Source organism: Protopterus annectens, chromosome 16.part0, assembly GCF_019279795.1.
Source record: "Protopterus annectens isolate FY-2018-M chromosome 16.part0, PAN1.0, whole genome shotgun sequence".
NCBI classification, from domain to species: domain Eukaryota; kingdom Metazoa; phylum Chordata; order Ceratodontiformes; family Protopteridae; genus Protopterus; species Protopterus annectens.
In genome coordinates this window covers 290,978,615-291,000,317 of record NC_056750.1, presented here as the reverse complement: position 1 = coordinate 291,000,317, position 21,703 = coordinate 290,978,615, and the positions used below count along the sequence as shown (strand labels likewise).

Below are 21,703 nucleotides of genomic sequence, written 5' to 3'. Positions count from 1 at the left end.
TCCGGTCCTGGAACTGCTTTCACATCCCTTGGGGATTCCTCATCCAGATCTGGACAGTCTGATGCTCACTGCTTGGCTGCTCTGGTTCCCATGATTCTTAGGACTCCCGGTCTGTCATCTCCTGTCCAGTCCATTCCGGTGGCGGCTCATAAATTGTCCACCAGAAAAGATTATCGCAGTAAATGGAAACTTTTTTTTATATGGGCCATTCAGAGGTTTTTGGATCCTTTCACTGCACTGCTTTCAGTGGTTTTAGATTTTCTAGCTAGCGTTTTTCATCAGAGAGCTAGTTCCTCAGTGGTGAAAGCCCAACTAGCCGCCATTTCTAATTTTCATGTTGGGGTAAACATGTCTTCATTGGCTTCCTCTGAACTTTGTAAAACTTTTCTCAAAGGTTCTTTTCTTCTCAGACCCAATTCCTCTGTGGGACCTCACTTTGTTTTTGCAGGCATTAGTTTCTCCTCCCTTTGTGCCTGTGGCATCTACGGATCTACAATTTGGGAAAACTGCCTTCTTGATTGCCATTATGTCTGCTAGAAGGGTGATGGAGCTTCAAGCTCTTTCTATCATCTTTTACATGATCTTTCACAAAGCTAGAGTGTTGCTACACATTAACCCATCCTTCCTTCCCAAGGTAGCTTCGGAAGCCAATATTAATCAGATTATTAATTTACCAGTATTTTATCTGAACTACCAGAACAAAGGGGAATACAAATTACATTTACTGGACGTACATAGGCAGTTGAGGTTTTATCTGCACAGGACTAAACCTTTCCGCAAGTCTGATCAGCTTTTTGTGTCCTGTGCCAAGCCCCCCTTAGGTAAACCTGTCTCAGAAGTGATTATTGCTCGCTGGATTTCACAATGCATTGGCTGGGCTTACTCTGATAGAGTTTTGTCTCTTCCAAGAAAAGTGAAGGCTCATTCGACTCAATCTATGGCTATGTCAGCAGCCTTTTGGTCTAGGGTCTCTTTGGATGATATTTGTTCAGCTGCTGCTTGGGCCTCATATCACACCTTTATTTCTCATTATAAACTGGATTTGGTCTCTAGGAGTAGAGCATCCTTTGGCTCTGCGGTGTTCCAGAATATCCTTCCATGAGGGCCCTCCCAAGAGTTAGGTAGCTGGGGACTCTGTCCCACAGGTTGAAGACCAAATGAAGTAAACTACTTCAGATAAAGAAGTTATGTACTCACCATAATGTTCCATCTGCGTAGTTCTACTTCATTTGTCTTCAGTAATTCCCCCTCCTTCCCCCTAACCTTATCCTTTGGGATATGACATGTCCTTTGTACCGGACAGTTATTGTTGAGATCTTTGGTTCTGACAGGGCTAAAGTTCTTGTGTAATGTTTGTGTTGGAGGATAAGGTGTCATTGGGTCAGGTATCTGATACCTGTTAGGCAGCAAACTCGATCTGAAGGGAGACAGGCGTATTATGGGTAAGAGGAGGAGCTCTGAGCCGTAGCTGGAAAATGTGGCCGTGTCTGATCTGATGACCCACAGGTTGAAGACAAATGAAGTAGAACTACTCAGATGGAACGTTATGGTGAGTGCTTAACTTCTTTTTTTGTAAAACCGAATTGAAAGAGTTGCACACCTCATTGCTGGTTGTGACATACTAATAGCAGAAGGACTCTGTACTGAAAGGCATAATAATGTGGCAAGACTGTTGCACTGGGGATTGTGCAAACATTATGGTATTGAAGTGGCTGAAAAATAGCGTAAACATGAGCCATAAAGCATCATAGAAATTGAAGGTTTACATCACATGGGATCACTCATTACCAACAGTTCCAAAGATAGGTATTAGAAAACCGTTTATAGTGGTCCATGAAAAGAAGATAAAAGTAGCATTGATCATTAAAATTGCCACACCCAGGGACCACATTGTCTTGCGTACAGAGAGACACCACGTCATAAAATATCAGGATCTGCAGGCAGAAATGAGAGCAATGTGGAAGAAAGATACCCAGACAGTTCCAATAGTAGGAACAGTGGGTCTAAAAAAGAAGCTACAATCGTATTTAGATATGTTACCAATACATGTAACCCCGTACGAATTGCAGGAGTCATTACTAGGCACATTGCAGGTGTTGCGAAGAGCACTACTGGCTGAGATCAAAGATTGAAACAATACTAATTTCATGAACTTTAATCTTACTTTGACTTAGGAATGGGGTCCGTTCCTGTCATGGTATTAGAAACCCAAAAGATTTGGAGAAATTAAAAAAAATTCATATCCAGAGCTTATTTCATACCATTTTCCCAAATTCCCCCAACAAAAATTAAAAACATCCCTAATGTCCCACCCAATCAGAGGGAGACTGCAACCTTGAATATAAAAAAGCTGCTAGAAAAAAAAAAAGAGTCATCCAGAAAGTCCCCTAGACCAACGAGGATACAGAACATACTCGAGATTCTTTTTAGTGCCAGAGAAGACAGGGGACTTGAGACCAATTATGGATAGCAGTACAGTCAACCAGTACATGAAATACTCGACATTCCGGATGGTCACGGTTCAGTCTATTTTACCTGTTTTGTGAAACAATGACTGGATGTGCTCAATAGATCAAGATGCACACTATCATATCAAAGTGAACAGACACTCTAGAAGATTCCTGTGCTTCCGTCTAGGAGCCAGTCATTACCAGTTCAGAGCACTTCCCTTTGGTCTCACCACAGCTCCCAGGGTGTTTATCAGATGTATGGAGGTGGTAACATCTCACTTGAGACTGCTGGGATTCCAGGTGTTTCCATACCTAGACTGGCTCCTGACCACCATCCAGGCATCTGTTGATTCAAACAAGGGATTATTTGCTCCAATTTATGCTGTCATTTGGGCATCACAGTCTGTTACATCAAATCACAGCTTTTCCCTATTTGGACCCTTTGGTTCATAAGTGCTTGTCAAGAGTTCGCACTGTCAGGTCTCAGATCATGAAGGTACTGTGTTCCCATCTGACAGCAGGAGTAGTACTCCAAATGTTAGGGTCAATGGCAGCAGTGAAAATTCTAGTAGAGTAACTCACTTCATTGTTAAAAATGGAGGTCGAAAGGTTGAGCGCTGCTGAGTCTGGGGTGGAGTAAATATCCAGTTCTCTTTGAAGTGCCCAGATTGAAAATCTTTTTCTTTTATTCTTGTAAATTTTCTGAGTGGAAAGCTTTTGAGGGGATAAAGGAATCTGTCGAACTGGGAAAGAAAGTCTGTGCTGTTTAGCCATCACTGGAACTGCAGAAACTATGCAGTTAACTTGATGCCACTGATGTCTGGATGTTGCACCCCTTTCGGGTGAGATGGGAGTTCTGGATGTGGATCCAGTATCCAAAGAGGATAAACAAGATGGGGCCAGAGGAATGGAAACCAAACCTGACAAGCCCAAAGGGGTGTGTGATGCCCCTGCACTGGCACAGTAATCAAGGAACCTCAATCCTCAGCACTAACACCAATGAGGGACGTGCACATTGGGAGGATGAACAGTGCAGACACAGTAAAGTGCAATTTCCCTTAAGAGCACACAGAGATCACAGTCAGTCTGGGGCTGTTTTTTCTCTCTCTCTCTCCAGATCCCCAATAAGACTCCCCACTGGCACAGCTATAGGGTTAAGATCTCAGCCGAGTGGTCAAGCCAAAACCTCCGGCATCCTCTCTGTCCATCCAGAGCTTCGTGTCCCTGCCCAAGTAGCTGACACCCACGCACTTAGAGATTTGAATTGTATACAAACACACAGACACTCTTGGGGAATGCTGGCACAGGTTCATTAGCTATGCCCCCTTCTGCCCAGACTATACTTATCAGCTACTATAAAAACCCTTATCAAAGGGTGCCCAATCTTACTGTGCAATGTTACTGTTATCCAAATGGTAAGTGTGACCAAACTAAGGCTGTTCCACAGTGGCCTGTACAGTGTTGCCAAATACATGCAAGTACTTTAAGAGCTTAAATATCTGTAAGCAAACCTGCCACAATTAAAAGGTTTAAATATATTTAATAATAAATAATAAAAGCACAAGACAATACTCATTAACTCAGCACAGTGACAATAGAGTTCACAGTCACAAGAAATACGTTAAAATAACATAGCAAAACAGTCTCACATAAATACAGAAAACATCTCTAACTAATCTTGCTATATTCCTGTCTATCTCTAAGAGAAGCTATGTTCTAAATAATTACAGGGCAAGGCAAAGTACTGGAGAGTTGTTAACAGGTCCAGAACAAAATGCAAAATGCACTCTTTCTCTCTGAGATAGTTCTTAAATTGATAACACACATTACTGCTGAATCTTCTCAGATTACATCATTCTTGTCACCTCTGCCTAGTTTCCCAGGCTAGCAGGAACTTAAATTTCTAGCATGTCTCTGTTAAAAATACTTATCTCTCAGAAGCTGACAATTCTCTCTTAGAAGCTTGCCTGAACTGGAAGTCGTAAAACGATTACTTTGGAAACCTGTAATTACCTCTGTTTCCAGACAATAGAAAGAAGCCCCTAGTCTAGACATCCTGTCTCTTAGCTGAGAAAAACTGATTTTATAACACATAGTAAAACTCTTTACTTATCAGCTTATTTTCTTAGAGTTTTCCATGTTAATTCAGTATATCCCAATTTCTACTATGAAAACATACATTTACATAGGCATAGAGTTTATTCACATTTCTGCTCTTTTCCAGCAGAGTGCATTGTGGTTGCAATCTTGAAGTTCAGTACAGAACATATAGTTTTCTTACATTTTTAAGGCAAGCATACAAATCATATTACTATTCACAAATGACATAGAATTATTTGCAAAGTTCTACCTAGCTGGGCTGGCAGTGTCACATTTCTATACAAGTCATATTGATATTTTCAAGTGACATATAATTATTTACAAAATTCCAGCTAGCTGGGGTGGCAGCATCTTGATTTATCACAGGGTGCAATGTGAATGGTTGTGTTCTTCAACCAGGATACTTTCTCAAAAAAATTGGGGAATAGTGTTAATGTGGGCTAAGCAGAGAGGATACTGGAGAGCCAGTCTTGGAACAGAGCATCTCTTGTTGGCTCACCCTTTGGAGGGACCAGGGCAAAAAGATCACAGCAATGCTGGCCCTATCAATGAAAAATCGTTTCTACCACCCTGTGATTGAGAGACCACTTGTGAGGCATCAAAATGGATCTGCTAAGTCTGTCTGTGAGCACTTTGGTTTTCCCTGATATGTGCCTTCCCAAAAGAAAGCAACCAGAAGAGATCGCCCTTTACCACACTCTCATTACCTCTCAACACAATTGGTAAGATCTGGTTGCCCTCATTTGTTGCCATACCAGACTACTGACATGTTGTCTGCATGTACTGCAATCATACCTGAAGTTAGAACGTGTTGAAAAGCCTACAACACTAGTAGGACAGCTCTCATTTCCAGGACATTGATGAGCAAATTGGCCTCTTTCAGGGACCATGCACCTTGGACTGTCTTTTTAAGAAATCTCCACACCACCAAATTTGGGAGGTGTCCATGGTGGTCGTGGCACTGGCTAATGCAGAACAAAGGGGCGACCTTGAGAAACTTCTTCTGAATGAAGCCACCAAAGAAGATATTCCTTGCAAACTTTGGAAATCTTGATTAGATTGCTTAGAGGATGCTGAAGAATAGACCACTGTACTGAGTGTCCATTGAACAACAGCCATATGATACCTGGCAAATGGAAAGAATAGTTGGTAAATCTTACTGTACCCATAGATGTCTTTCTCTTCTATATGTTGCTAGATTCATCACATACGGGAGTTCGCCTCTGGCTAACTATTACATCCGGCGAGTATACAAAAGACTACATGCTACTGCTAAGTACATGCGATGCCACACAGCCTTTCTCATACATCAGTCATAAAGGGACGTTGGATATAAAGCGGACGTCAGCATGTACCAGCCTCAGAACTTTTCTGCTGCCAGTCAAGTCACCTACACGAGAAGTTCGCTCACCAGATTAGTGTTGAACCGTGGTTCAGATAAGTATCCCATTGGGGTTTTCTCTTTCTATTTTATTGTTTTTTGCTGCTGCTTTGTTGTGTGGTGATTTCATGTCCGTTAGGAAGGGTAAGTGTCAGTGTGGAAGGCAGATTGCACATAAGGATGCCCACAACCTTTGTTGTGTCTAGGCCCAGACCACGACCATACAGCCTGTGATATTTGTAAACTGTTCATTCCCAAAACTCTAAGGAGACGTCTAGCTTCACTTAAGTTGTGCTTAGAGAACCAGCATTTTAAGCACATAGCACGGGAGATGGAGGTGACGTTGCGTTCTTTGGACAAGCCACAAACTAAAAAGGCCAAGAAGTCTCGGCCTGATCTACCAGCTGCACCATCTCTCTCTGGCATCCCTCCCAAGGCCGATGTAGGCCCAGAGGTCATTCAATGTCAGTGGATGTCCCTTTGGTGGGTACCACAGGGGAAGCCCCAAAGGAGTCTACCAACACGTCCAAGAGGGAAGTGCAGGCATCTGATTTGGGTGAAAAGGGAGAACTGTGGCTCATTATTTCCGAGGGTCCTCGAGGCATCACTCAAATCACTGTGCATGAGGATGTGCTTACTGACATAGTCGAATGTAGGCTGACATTGGGTCCTTCACGTCCCATCACATGGATACTCCCAGAAAGAAAAAAGTGAACACTAAACATGTGGCTCTTGCTCCGCCTGAACACCCCCCTGACCGGCAGACTTTTTCCCAAAGCCTTTTCAATGCCTTTATGGTCCTGCTCCAGTCCTTACCTTCCTCTGTCCCTTTCTCCCTCCACTGCATTCGAAAGGACAGCTGCAGATTCCTCCTCTGATAAGGAGGAATCCTCTGAAGATAACTCATTGGCTTATTCCATCCACATAGCTTCACCCCTAGGGTATGCCTCCCCAGAAGAGGAATCCAGTAGTGCAGATTCCCCTGGGGAGGATATTTCCTTTGGAAAAACTATCCAAAAATTGAAAGAATTCTTCAAATGGGAGTGCTGCCAAGTCTCAGATATTCAAAAGTGGTATTATGACCTCTTGCATATGGATTGTCCATCACCATCTGCTATTCCCCTAGTCCTGCCTGCATTCCTGGATGTATTTACTGCTGCTTCCAAGTGTCCAGATTTGCAAACCCCTGTTCCCAGGCACCCAGGCAAGTGATATAAGGTACCTGAGGATGCTAAGTTCCTGTTTAAAGCTCCATCTGCAGACCCAGCTACCATTTCCATCTCATCTGACAAGGCCTTCAAGTTATTGCCCTCTGATTAAGAGAGCAAGGTTATGGAGAGACAGGGGAAGAAGGTTTACACCTGTTACCATGGCCTTCAGGGCAATTAATTACAAGACTCACATGGCCATATACTGTCTATGTCTCCTTGCTGATGCAGGGAAACTCTTTTCTGAGCTTCCAGATTCCCCTACCAAGGCAAAACTGGCTGTCATTCTTAACTCCTCTGCACAGGTTACAAGGCATTCCATCAAGTGCAGTTATGATGCTGCAGATGCCTCTGCTAGAGCAGCGGCCCCTGGGTCAGTTTTAAGGAGATATTCTTGGCTCAGGTTACAACCCTTGCCTGATGACTTTAGGGCCAAACTCATGGATGTCCCTCTGGATACTAAAATTTTGTTTGGTAGCTTGGCTGCAGAACGCTTCAAATCCTTACAGGAAAAAGGTAAGAACCTGCAGGATCTGGAGCATATCTTGGTTTCTCCTGTTCCCAGGTTCCAAAGGAACTATCCTACAAAGATGGCCTTTATTAGGAAACCTGTCATGCCCTATTCTTCAAAAACCAAAAGACGACGTAGGAAACAAGCTTCTTCCAAGTCTACCTCATCCACTCCTGTTCAGAAACAGCCCTTTCAGTCCCAGTCTAAACCTGGTAGCTTGTGACTACCTGTCTTCAGGGCCATCCATTCCCATGTCCCTTTGTCTTTCTCTCTCTTGCGACTTGGAATCAGAGCACTGAAGACTCTTGAGTCCTCTCCATCATCCAGAGTGGATAGTTCATGTTTTGGGAAACTTATCCCTCCTTCAGAGGCAGCCTACAGCCACCAAAGGACTAAATGTCCCTCTTCCCTCAGGTAATTTAAGATCTTCTTTCTCAGGGAACTATTTAAGAGCTCCCTTCTTCTGAACAAAGAAAAGTTTCAACTCCAGGATGTTTTCGGTTCCAAAGAAGGATGGCCCCTGGAGAACCATTCTGGACCTTTCCCACCTAAACACCTTTCTGAAAGTCCCATTCTTTTGGATGCTGACTTTGCCTTCTCTTCTTTCTCTAATTCTTTCCCAAGCTTTCATGATGTTATTGGACATCAAAGATGCTTATCTTCACATCCGCATTCATCCTCAGTTTAGGAAGTTTCTACTTTTTTCTGTTGCTTCTTCTTATTTTCAGTTCTGTCCTTTGGTCTCTATACGGCAACAAAGGTCTTCACAAAATGCCTGGCTCCTGTCGTAGCATTTTGCAGGCTGCAGGAAATTCATATTTTCCCTTATTTACGTGATCTCCTTATCCAAGCCCAATCACAAGGCCTTCTTCAGGAATTTCTTTCCTTCACCTTTTCCCTTCTAGAGAGTTTAGGCTTCACTATAAAAATATCGGAAGTCTTCTCTGACCCCTTCGCAAGACCGCATTTTTTGTCTGGGTTGCAGGATCCAAACAAACAAGATGCTAGCTTCCCTATCCATGGAAAAGGTGCTGTTCTTCGCATCTTACATCCAGAGCATTTTAACCCTCCCCTCTATGACTGCTAGGGACTTCTACGCCTCCTGGGGTTCATGGCATTTACTATCTTCATGCTTCCCTGGGCCAAATTGCACATGAGAAAAATTCATTGGTTTCTAAAGACTCTTTGGATGCAACACTCCCACCCCCTGGATTTCATGATTCCACACTGTTATGCATAAAAATGGAGTTGGATTTGTTGAAACTTCAGGTAACCAAATACCCTGGTCTCCCCTTACAGCCCCCCTTCCTTCCCTAGATTTATACATGGACGCTTCAGACACAGGCTGCAGCGCAACTCTGCAATCCTGGAAGGTCAGGGATGTGTGGTCTCCTACACAGACAAAGGAACATATCAATGTAAAGGAAGTGAGAGCCCTGATTTTTTGCCTTGAAAATCTTCAAACCAAAGCTTATTCCAGGGGTGCTGAGGTGGTTCACAGACAAACACCACTGTTATGTGGTATGTCAACAACCGGGGGGGGGGGGGTGAAATCTTACCTCCTATGCAGACCGCCTTATATGCCTAGAAGTTACCTCTTTAAAGCCAAGTATTGACTATTGAAAATTTGTCAAGGGAGGATTTTGTTTCCTTAATCATACAGCTCCTATAATGAATATTATTTCACTATATTCCTTATAATTAAAAAAAAATTGTGAGAATAATATATATTCCATTGTTTTGATTTCAGGATAAATTATTTCTAAATCAGAATTAGTGTGATTATTTGATTTTTCTTATATTTCTGTTTTTGCTTCAGTTCCATGCAGAAATATTTTTTGACAATGAATTACAGCATTATGTGCTGGTGGATCAAGGAAGCCAAAATGGGACAACCATTAATGGAAAGCTGATTTTACAGGTAAAAAGTAGTTTGCATATGGGTTCCAGTTTTATTTCGTGTCTATTTTGTATTGTATTGTTTTAGTTCTGTTCTGTTGTTGTGAATGATGTTTTGAATGTTATCATTGCTTCTAACCTGGAACTCTATCTTTTTTGGGGTAAGGGCAGTATTCCTCAAATTTGAATGAATATTATTAAATATGTAGTACACATAATGCTGCGAAATCTGCAAAAAGCTAAGCTTGTTAGACACTTATGATTTTGAAGTTATTATGCTCCTCTCTTGCACTAGAAATCATATGCCAGGTACAACAGGACAGCAATGCAAAAGATTAACAGCTTTGAGAGATGTAGTACACTTCACACTGCCACCCAAAAACTGAAGTATGGCAGAGCAAAATGTATAACAGTTTTTAAATCTGTTAGTTGGTCAGAACTACACTACTACTCTTGTGGCCAGTGTTTGTGTGACATCACAGTGTCATAAGTCATAGGTTCATAGTTATTTACTAGGCTAACGGACACAATAACCTGTTTAAGCCTAGCCATGCATCCCAAATCTCTGACAAGATTGCTACCCTTGATAGGTGTAAGCATGGGCGTGGGAGATTAACCATTTACAGGTTACCTGTGTCTGTTAGATACATAGGTGCCAAACCAGGGATGAATTTCCAGCTTCCCATCCAGTTGTCCAAGTTGCAGTTGAATTGGGTTATGGAGGAACTCGGCTTCACATGGATGGGGAGCCTGTTCCTGAGACGGGGTCATCTCTGGGATACATCTCTCCAGCAGGTCCTATTTATATCACAGGCAAGGTTTAAGTCTTTAGAATGGGTAATTCTGGTGCTGTTTGTTTTGTGGATATGCAGGAGGTTCATCAGAGTGGCGTCTGAGAATGCCTTGTATGCCAGCCATAGATCTCCCCTCAAAATCCTGTAGGAGACGGAATACAGGGATAGGGCCTTCACACTCATACACTTCTTTTTCTAACTTAGTACATTGGAGCAGTTAAAGCTTCATGTACTTCAATGAACTGTGATTGGATTTCCCCAATCGTAACCCATTAGTTATCGGCTCTCACAAAGGCTGCTTCCACTTGACTTTTTTGTCATCCGTTTCTCAAGCAGAATGCAAAAACTTTTGGACACCTTCCTCATGCGCTGTATGCCTTTTGGAGCATGAGAGCACTGGTATACAAGGGGACATACAGGTGTAAAGTTTGGAACTTGTTATCTACACTACTTCTTTTCAGTCGCAGTCTACTCATGCTTCAGCTTTTTGGGCAGATAGGTACTCCTATGAGGATGTTGCTTTATATTTTTGACTAAACGTTATAGAAAACATTTTGGGTTTCTGTCTAGCAGAAGAGGAAGATATATCTGTGGTAGACACAGCCCATATAGGGATTCCGACACAGGCTGCTGTTTTGTTTGGAGTCTCACAACATCCGGGCTTGCAATATTTGCCTTTATTTTACCCCCTAAGACTATTCAGTCAGCTTAATAGCCTTAATCTCTCTTTAGAGAATCAGCTATTTAAGGACTATGGTCGTTCCTTCAAGGCTGCTAACTCTTCTTCACTAGATGCCTCCTTCAGGTAAAGAAAAAGAAGAGAACCACTAAAGAGGATTCAGAAGAAACCTAACCTTCCACCTCTGTTTTCCATTCTGGGACCGATGAGTACAGTGTAGGCCTTCATGGGGCCCTTAGACCAGTAGTCCGATCTTCCTGACCCCTGTGGTGTTGCTTCAGAGGAAACTGCTATGAGTCAGGAGTTAAGTGTGTCCGTTAAGACTGCACATCAAGCCGCTGCTCCTTCTCCCAGTGTTTAGGAAAAGAAAGTATAGAGACAGGGTTTTGAGGCGATTTGCATAGGACATTGTATCTACACCCTGTAGTCTTTTTGTGAGGAACCTTTGTGGGCGTTCCAGTTGTTGTGTCTAGCCAGGTACATACCAAAGGGACCTGGTATGCAATGATGGATCTGATGAGGGCTGAATGCAGTAGTACGATGACTTCCCTGCGCGTAGATGCTATGACCTTACTTATAAGTTGAGTGACATACACAAGTCCCCAAATCCCTGACTACTTTGTCTCCTTTTAGGGGTGTTTTATCAATGGGGTAGTTTCCCTGGGTGGCCATCTTCCCAGACGAGACTGTTATACATTTCTTGGCATTTAGTTTTAAGCTGTGGCTTTGGGCACCAATCATTTGTCTGTGTTAGACCTTCTTGTAAGATGTTAGTGTCTTAGAGTGGTTTCTGTGATTCCTCCTAGCTTGCAGTCATCTGTAAAACTGGTAAGCCACAAGCCCTTGACATTAACCTTGATTTCTGAAAAATAGATAGCAAAGAGGAGCAGACCTAGCCCAGAGCCCTGGAGGACTCCAGTGGTGACCAGCCTCTTTGTGGAGGTGGTCCCTCCAATCCTAACTTCCTGGGTCCTGTCTGTAGGCCAGCTGGCTGTCCAGCAAGTAACATGGGGTTTATGCCTAATTCTGTGAGCTTGTTTACATTACCTGGATGAGGTATTGTATCAAATGCCTTAGCTAGGCCAAGGCAGTATGCACCATTTTGCCCTCATCCATTGCCTTGGTTACCTTCTCAAAGAAGTCTACCAAGTTCAGTAGGCTTGACTTGCCGTTTGGCAAAACCAAACTGGGTCGGTCCAATGTCTGAAGTTACCCAGTGTCATTGTTAATCATTTTTTTATGAAAATTCTTTCCATGGCTTTGCATGTGAGACTAGTCAGACTAATGAGTCTGTAGTTCCCGAGATCCATTGATGGTCCAGCCTTGTGCAGAGCTGTGACAGTTGCAGTCCTCCATTTGCATGGCACAAAGCCTCTGCAGGAGGCTAGGGTTGAATAGTGACTCCATTTGCCCTGATATGTCATATTGCAGGCTATTTAGAAGGCATCCTGGGATATTTTCATGGCCTATTGAAGCTGTATTCTTGACCTTAGAGTGCGCATCTAAGACCTGTTTACTACTGATAGCTGGATGGGTTATGTTAGGTGGTATTTCCTGGAGGGGTGGTTGTGGGTGGAATAGGGAGTAAAGTTGGAGCAGAATTTGTCAGAGGATTTGCTGTATCTCATGGTACTGTGAGAATGGATCCATTTACCAACAGTTTGGCGCACAGTGTTATGTACTGCCTTTCAGGTTCAGACATACCTAAAGAAAACCTTATGAATGATGATTGTGATTCAGTTTTGCAGTCCTGACTTATGAGAATTCCAGCCGTGGAAGTCCTTGGCAGCCCAACTACCAGAGAATATTTTCCCCTTCTCCAGCAGCTGGCAGACACCTTATCCAACATCACTACGTTAGGGTATAAAGGAAGTTTGCCAGTGCTATGACCTCTGTTCTTTCTTGCTGTCAGAGCCTGAAGCAGAGTGCTAGTCTGTGTATCAGTCGGTCTGCACCAGAGAAAGAAAGACATCTAAAATTAAGTACCCATTGGGGAGCTTTTCATGTGGTATTTGACTAATGTCAGAAAAAGTTAACAACTGTCTCCACTATGGCAAACAGGTACCACACTGGGACATTCCTTCCTTTTGTTTGACTTGTTTGGGGGCCTGAACATGATGTTCTTAACTGTCAGTTTTGTGCTCACTTTAATAACAGAACTATCAAGTGTGGGGCTGAGATTCTAGTGAGTCATCAGGGCATTCGCATACCATATTATAGGTTGTTAGACAGATACTGTCTGACAGTCGAGCTGAAGTAGATCTCCCTAGGTAGAAAAAGGAAAAGTGCTTCAGATTTAGGACCTCAGATGACACTCTTTCGCTGTTGGCCAGTCATCCTAGACTTGTGGTTGTCGAAGAGGGTGAGGTACCTTTGCAGCCCCCTTAAACGAATGAGGTGATGGCACAGGTCTGTACAGAGACCCATTTAGAGTCTGATATGCCTCCGGGACCCGGGTCTCTCTACTTCCTTACAAGCTGAAGGACTAGTGCATTGGTTGAGTCCAGGACTTCTTTGCATGCTCTGGCTTCCAACAACTGTTGTAAGATCAACAGTGGCGCTTCGTGTTGTCAGGAGATTTATTTATTTATTATTTTAAATTTGTTAACTGGGTAAAAGGTGCTTCAACTAAGTATTAGTTTAAGGGTGTGCACACTTATGTAATCAGCTTATTGTACGTTTTTTATTTTTTATATTTTTCCCCTAACAGATTTGAGGTTTTTTTTCAATTGAATTGTACTGGATGTTCTTCGTGTTTCACTGTTGCAGTCATTACACTTGGGTTATCCTGCTGGCAGGCTACCCTCAGTCGGCCTGAATTCCAAAGTCTAGGTCCGGCGTTGGTTGCTGTCACCTCTTCCCTGACGTCAGAGCGCCAGGGGTATAAAAGATGCAGCCGACACCATTTTCTTCAGTCTTTCTTGCTGCGCGCTGCCCGAAGCATAAGCAGTTCGCAAGTGCCGGTAGGCCGACTCCTGAGATTTTCGTGTTCGAATTTAAGATCCGAAGTCTTCATCAAAAGCTAAGTACCCCGTTGGGGAAACTTTTTTCTTGCTCCAGACCAATGTCAGAAAAAGTTTAATAATTGTATTTCTTGTGGGAAGCAAATACCTCATAAGGACTTTCATTCTTACTGTATTCCTTGCCTAGGCCCTGACCACGACGTTGCTAGTTGTCGGTTTTGTGCTAGATTTAACCAACGCACTATTAAGTGTCGGTACGATTTTACATTACACTATTTTGGCAGAAGATTTAATTTTATGATGTCGTCGGATAGCCATCCGACTACCGGAATTCACAAGAAACGCAAAGAAAAAGAAAAGGACAAGCATCCGAGGTCCAAAACAGACAACAAGGCTTCTTCTAAGCCAGTCGCCGGTTTGCCGGTTCTCAGTGAGGCACCTTCGCAGCCCCTGACGCCCACTACTTTAGACCCGCAGGCCGCTACCGACTCCCACGTGGAGTCGACTAGGCTGCTGGAAGCTAAAGGTATTGGACCTTCGGAGACTATTCCCTCAGATGGGTCCGGAGCCGCTGAGCAGGCATCGACTTCTGAGGGTGTTTTCAGACCTACTCAATTATACATTAAAACGACCTCAGCTTCAAAGGCAAAGACTAAAGCACCTTTAAAGACAAAGAAACAAGTACAACAGCCTCATGAACAGGCCATCATGCCCAAAAAACAGATGCTCAAAATGGCCGAAGACTTAATTACTTTGATCAGGGGTTCCCATCCCCCACCTGATAAAAGGCCTAGACAAAAGACAGAATATGAATCTTCAAATCAGGTTTCCATTTCATCAGATTCCTCTTCTGATCAGGAATACTCTCTTCCTCCCTATGAGGATTCTGGTGCTGAAGAATCTATCCCTTCAGCCTCTCCTCCAGAGGATTACTCTTTTGGGGAAACATTGCATACCATGAGGGAGCATTTTCACTGGGAGAGCCAAGATTTTTCAGAATCTAAGAAAAGGCTCAGAAACTTCCTTTTACTACCACAATATAGGCCCCTAGCTATTCCACCTGTGTCAGACATTGTGGATGATGTATTTTCAGAGTCCAGTCTGACCCCTGACTCCTTATCTCCAGCTCCTGTTAAGCCGGACAGGTACTACAGGGTTCCTGACTCTCATAAATTCCTTTTCAAAAACCCTGCTGCTGACCCAGAAACGATCTCTCAGGGTCCCAAAGGGGTCAAGGCTTCCGCTGCAAAACCCCTACCCCCTCATACAGGGATTCTAGGGCACTGGACAGATGGGGAAAAAAGATTTACACTTCTGCTACCTTGGCTATAAGAGCTTTAAATTGTCAGTTTCATATGCTCAAATATCAGCAGTATATTATGTCACTGCTTAAACAGAAAATGTTGATAAATTCTGAATGTGCAAAAAAAAAAAAGAAATGCAGGATTTATTGCATGCAGCTGAACAAGTTGGAAAACATACTTTGCAATGTGGTTTTGATTCTTTGGAGGCCTCCTGCAGGGCCGCTGTTACGGGTTCTGTCATCAGGAGGCATGCTTGGTTAAAGGAACAAAATCTGCCTGATCATGTCAAAGCAAAATTATTAGATGCTCCATTACAGCATATGATACCTTGTTTGGTGTTAAAGCAGAAGAGGTGTTAAAGAAAATGGAGGACAAAGCTAAATCTATGCAAACGGTTAAGGATTTCTTACAGGTACAGCCACCTAGATTTAGCAGACACCGGCCTACAAAGAATTGGTCCTTTCCAGTGTCAGACAGACCACAAAGGGGCAGATACAGACGCCCAAGAGGCAGATCCCGGCCCTAAGGTTCGTACAGGTCTAAACAATGGGGTGCTTCTACCTCCAAAAATGGAGAAGACAAATCACAGCCATACAGGAAACAGCCCCAATGACTTCCCCCTGCCTGCACCAAGCACTTATCTTCTGGCAGCACCTGTAGGGGGAAAACTAGCACTTTTTTTCTCAAAATTGGCACATAATAACCCAGGACAAGTGGGTCCTAGACATAGTGTCACAAGGCTACAAGTTTCACTTCCATACCCTGCCAATGACAAATGGTTGGCCAGACCTGCCAAAACATCAATGGGCAGAGGCACAAAAGCAAATCTCATCCCTCATGGACAGAGCAAGAGCAGGGACAAGGATTTTATTCAAGACTTTTCTTGGTCCCAAGAAAGGAGAAGACCTGGAGACCAATACTGGACCTATCTATTCTAAACACATTTCTGGATATACCAAAATTCAAAATGTTGACTCTACAGCAACTTCTGCCCATGCTGGGCAAGAAGGCTTGGCTTGTGACTTTAGACCTAAAAGAGGCATACCTGTATGTCCCAATCAGACCAACATGCAGAAGATACCTCAGATTCAAAGCTGGCTCAATGCACTACCAATTCTCAGCACTGTCCTTTGGCTTATCTAATGCGCCCAGGGTCTTCACAAAGTGCCTGTCATCAGTAATTGCATTCTGCAGACAGAGGAATACAAATATATCCTTACTTGGACGACTGCCTCATTCAAGCAGAGAACAAGGACATTCTACTACAGCATCTGGCGTTTGTAAAGAGATTTCTAACAGGCCTAGGGTACACAGTCAGTGAAAAGAAATCAAAACTAGTACCCTCTCAAGAGATAATATTCCTGGGTGCAAGCTTAAATACAACTGCCCAGATGGCTTATCTCACGCCAGACAAACAAAGACAGCTGACTACCTATTTCAACCTGTTGGCAACAAAGGCCCAGTTATCTGCAAGAAAAATTCTGCAGGCTTTGGGTTTCATGGCATCCTGCATTCTACTAATTCCATATGCGAGACTGCATATGAGAAAACTTCAATGGTACATAAAAGGTGTTTGGACTCAACATTGCCACAGTCTGGAAACAATAATTGCCCTCATTCACTGCATGCAACAGGAGTTTCGATGGTGGGCAAAGGCTTGTCACCAGAACAAGGGGCAGCCATTCTCTTTACCCCGAGCCAGGCAGACATTAACAACGGATGCATCAGATTATGCCTGGGGGGCCCACATGGCAGGAAGGTGTATTCAAGGCACATGGTCCGCAAACCAAATGCATCTACATATCAATCAAAAAGAGATGCTAGCTGTTCAGAATGCCTTGACAGCCTTCAAGGACCTACTTCATCCTGGAGAACTACTGATAAAGACAGACAACACCACAGTCATGTGGTATATAAAAAGCAGGGAGGCACTCATTCCTACCCCCTTTGCAGACTAGGCATGACTTTGTGAGACACAGCATTGACTTACTAAGTACATCTGCAGGCACAATTCCTGCCAGGAAAGATAAATACTCTGGCAGACGAACTAAGCAGAAACCTCATGGATCCCCACTAGTGGAAATTGGATCCACAAATCTTCAGCATGATAACAAGGAAATGGGGATGCCCAGAGATAGATCCATTTGCCTCTCCTCACAACTACCAACTAAAAAGATTCTGCACAAGGACTTATCACAGACAAGCATGCCTTTCCTCCACTGCCTCTCCTCCCCAAGGTACTCCTAAAGGTCAGACAAGAGAAGCCAAAAATGATACTGATTTCCCCAGACTGGCCCCGCCAGTACTGGTATCCAATTCTAAGGAACTTGTCTCAATGCCCGGCTTGGACCTTGCCTCAAATACCTCATCTACTATCCCAACAAGACAATCAGATCCTGCACAGCCAGCTAAAGACCTTAAATCTGGCAGCATGGCGGATAATGTAGTCATACAAAATGCGCCCCTCACTAAAGCTGTGATGGATGTTATTTTGGAGGCCAGAAGGCCTAGTACCAGAAAATCTTACGCTGGAAAATGGAAGACCTTCTGTGCTTGGAACCAGGCACAAGGCGTTGACACAGCTGTACCAAATATTCCTCAGATTTTGCAGTACTTAACTGAGATGCTGGACAAAGGCCTATCCTTTTCATCAATTAAAATTCACGCCTCTGCCATTTCGGCTCATTACAATACAGAGCCACCAATCTTTTCTCAGCCTTTGTTAAGGCAGTACCTCAGAGGAGCCAAAAACTTAAGGCCTCCAAGGAGATCACCAATACCTGCATGGGACTTCAATTATGTCTTGGAAAAACTCACCCTGCCTCCTTTTGAGCCAGCCGCTACAGCTGATATAAATTTTTAATCTTGGAAAACAGCTCTGCTCCTAGCAATAACTTCTGCAAGATGAGTCTCAGAGCTACAGGCACTCATGGCTGTGGAACCCTTTATCATTTTTTATCCAGACAGGGTTTCTCTGAGGACAAACTCGACATTCATGCCTAAGGTAGTGTCCAGTGTGGCCCTTAACCAAGCTATTCATCTGCCTACTTTCTATCCAAACCCACAGAATAAAGGGGAGAGAATTCTGCATTCTTTGGACATACACAGACAACTACACTTCTACATGAACAGAACCAAAGCTTTCAGAAAGACAGAGCAACTACTAGTGACATATGCTGCAGCGTCACAAGGAAAGGCTATCTCAAAGCAGACTATTTCTAAATGGATTGGCCACCGCATTCATTTCTGCTATTCACAGCTTGGCAAGCCAGTGCCTAAGGGCATTAGGCCACATTCAACCAGAGCAGCAGCCACTTCTGCAGCCTTACTCAGGGGAGTACCAACTAAAGACATTTTAGAGGCTGCTACCTGGAGTTCAGTGCACACCTTTACAAAGCACTGTCATTTACCACTGTACTCTAAATCCAGGGCAGGCTTTGCCACTGCAGTTCTGCAGGGCCTCATAGCCGCTCCTAATGCTATATTAGCTCCAGCCTCCCAACCATAGCTTTGGGATTCAACCCAAGTGTAATGACTGCAACAGTGAAACACGAAGAACATAGTACAGTTGTGTACACTTACCATAAATGTAGATGTTCGAGTGTATTCACTGTTGCAGTCCAGGTTACCCACCCACCATCCCCCATTTCTTTGCTGGAAGTTATCTGCACTTCTCTAATCTATACAACCTATGTGGTGTATTTTCTTGTAGCTGAAGATATAATATTTTTTGGTGCATGCATGTTTTGTTGGCATATTTGTTTTAGCCTACCCTTATGGGGGCACCTGACATCTGGGGCAAGAAAAACTGAAGAAAATGTCGTCGGCTGCATCTTTTATACCCCTGGCGTGCTGACGTCAGGGAAGAGGCGACAGCAACCGACACCGGACCTAGACTTTGGAATTCAGGCCGACTGAGGGTAGCCTGCCAGCAGGATAACCCAAGTGTAATGACTGCAACAGTGAATAACCTTGGACATCTACATTTATGGTAAGTATACACAACTGTACTTTATAGGTCACATTAAAAGTGGGAAAAATTTTGAAATAATTTATTGTGGTCTCATTTTTTTATATCACAAAAACCTGGCATTTTAACAGGGGTATGTACACTTTTTATATCCACTGTAGTTAGATATAGATATATTTTTCTCCTTTTACAGTTAGTGTAACTTCATTGTTGGTAATTTTCTTCCACTACTTTTTATATTATCTTTCCTTGTAGTGTACACATCTGAGTAATTCTCTTACCATAGCTGGCATTTTTCTCCCATTTTTACTCTTCTTTCATAGTTACATGTGGATATATATATATATATATATATATATATATATATATATATATATATATGGATCCCTATCACAACACCGACATGCCACAAACCCGACACTCAAAACACCGACACCAACACACCGAAAACGCACAAAACCGAACACCATAACACCGACACCCAAAACGTAAACTACACATTACACACAACTATACATGCACTAACCGTAACCCAAACCCTAACCCTAAGGTCCGACACTACCGCACACTTACCCTACCCGCACCCTAACCCTAATTCACTTAACCCGCCACTAAACCTACATTCCGTCACTATCGCACACTTACCCTACCCGCACCCTAACTCACTTAACCCGCCACTACACCTAAAGTCCGTCACTATCGCACACTTACCTTACCCGCACCCTAAGTCCGACACTACCGCACACTCACCTTTCCCGCACCCTAACCCTACATCCCACACTATCTCACACTTACCTGTCCGCTCCCTAACGCTAAATCCCTCACTATCGCACACTTACCGACTCGCACTCACACGTTGCCCATGTCAGTGTTTCGGCTGTCGGGATTTCACCTTGTTGATCATCTATCTCGTCTGTCTTCTCGGGTCGGTCTTCTTAGTGTCAGTGTTTCGGCATGTCGATCAACTCAAGGGGACCCACATACATATATATATATATATATATATATATATATATATATAAACTTTCTCTTTTCTATTTTTTCTTTAAAATCATAATGTCTGACAAAGTGCCAGGCAGCGTAAAGAAAATGTCAGAAGTGTGGGCATAAATCACCCTCATTGGATGCCCATACTTTATGTATATTGTTTATGCCCTCACATTTGCAAGATTATTGTATTATCTGCAAGAATTTCAATCCAAGGGCTTTAACAGATAGGAAAAATAGATTAGTAATGAAAGGTTTGCTTTCATCCTTGTTTGGAGAGGCTATGTCTGGGGCTCAGTCCCCCAAAATGAAAATTAATGAGACCGTCTCTAAGGTTCCAAGGCCATCTACTACCTCCACACTTTCATCAGAGCTGCCAAGGAAAAAAAAATCTAAAAAAGGATTCGAAATCTGCTCAGCTCCATTCTCTTTCGAATCCAGTAAGAAAATCTTCTGATCCAAGTTCTTCCAATCCAAAGATTCTACCAATGATGAGATACTCTCCAAAGTTGAATCCAGTTCCTTCTAGGCTTCCCCTCTCCCCTCCCTGGAGAGATACCATTCAAGGTCACTGTCCCTTGCATCATCTTGTTCTTCTTAGGAGTCTGTCTGAGGAAGATGAGGACAGGATGATGAGGAAGTTTTTCTCATAGCAGAGTCAGATTGGTATTCTCCTGGCTCCTACCCCTTTGGGTCAGGGAGCCCATCCATCTCTTACATCGCAGTTGTCTACTCCTTCTATGATCCCACAAGTTGTTTAAGTCCTGGCTCGGATCCGAATATATATCTGAGCTGTATGTCTTTTGGAGCTGAATCAGCCTTGTCAAGTACAAGGTGATGGAGTCGACTTTGAGATTTTTGGAACTGTCTCTGCCCCTCAGAGCTTTGGCATTGGATAGCTCTGCTCTGGCTTCCTCCTCATGAGGATTGCTCTCAGTGCAGATGGAGGCAGTGATCCAGAAGCCTTTCTTCTTGGTGCCACTATCTTCTTTTTCCCCAGGGAGGTATGCCTTTGAGGTTGTGAAGAGAGTATTTTCTGTTCCAATAGGATGGACAGGTCCAGCTCTTTCAGATTTCCAATCCAGTTCCCAGATGTCTCTGCACTTGGAGCCACATCATTCTACGCCACAGGGACAGCCAGCTCAAGGCCTCCAGATCACCCAACAGGTATTACACTTCTTCTGCCACTTCACCATATCATCCCACTGACAAAGCCCCTTAGAGGAGAGGTGCAAAAGGAGGCACCTTGACCCTCTGCAAGAGTCAGTCACTGAGGATACTAATTTTGATGCGGGAGAATGGTCCTCACTGTCACCTCCAGAAGACATTTCATTTGAAGACATTCTTCAGATCCTTAAAAAGAGAACCTCCATCAACCCGTCACCAGAGGAATAAGTATTTCCAAAAGGCTTCATAGCCGGCCTGTGTACCTCCGAGGTTACTCCGCCTGCTGACAA

The 21,703-nt window shown here is 43.5% G+C and overlaps 1 protein-coding gene across 3 annotated transcripts in view; it reads left to right on the top strand.

Annotated features, from left to right (window-relative positions):
* Window positions 1-21,703, top strand: part of AGGF1 (angiogenic factor with G-patch and FHA domains 1) — a 1,405,627-nt gene that overhangs the window by 1,134,032 nt on the left and 249,892 nt on the right. For all 3 annotated transcript variants that reach the window (XM_044058021.1, XM_044058022.1, XM_044058023.1), the window contains one exon: window positions 9,470-9,571. In XM_044058021.1, coding sequence (XP_043913956.1) covers window positions 9,470-9,571 — 102 coding nt within the window. The remainder of the gene's footprint in view (window positions 1-9,469; window positions 9,572-21,703) is intronic.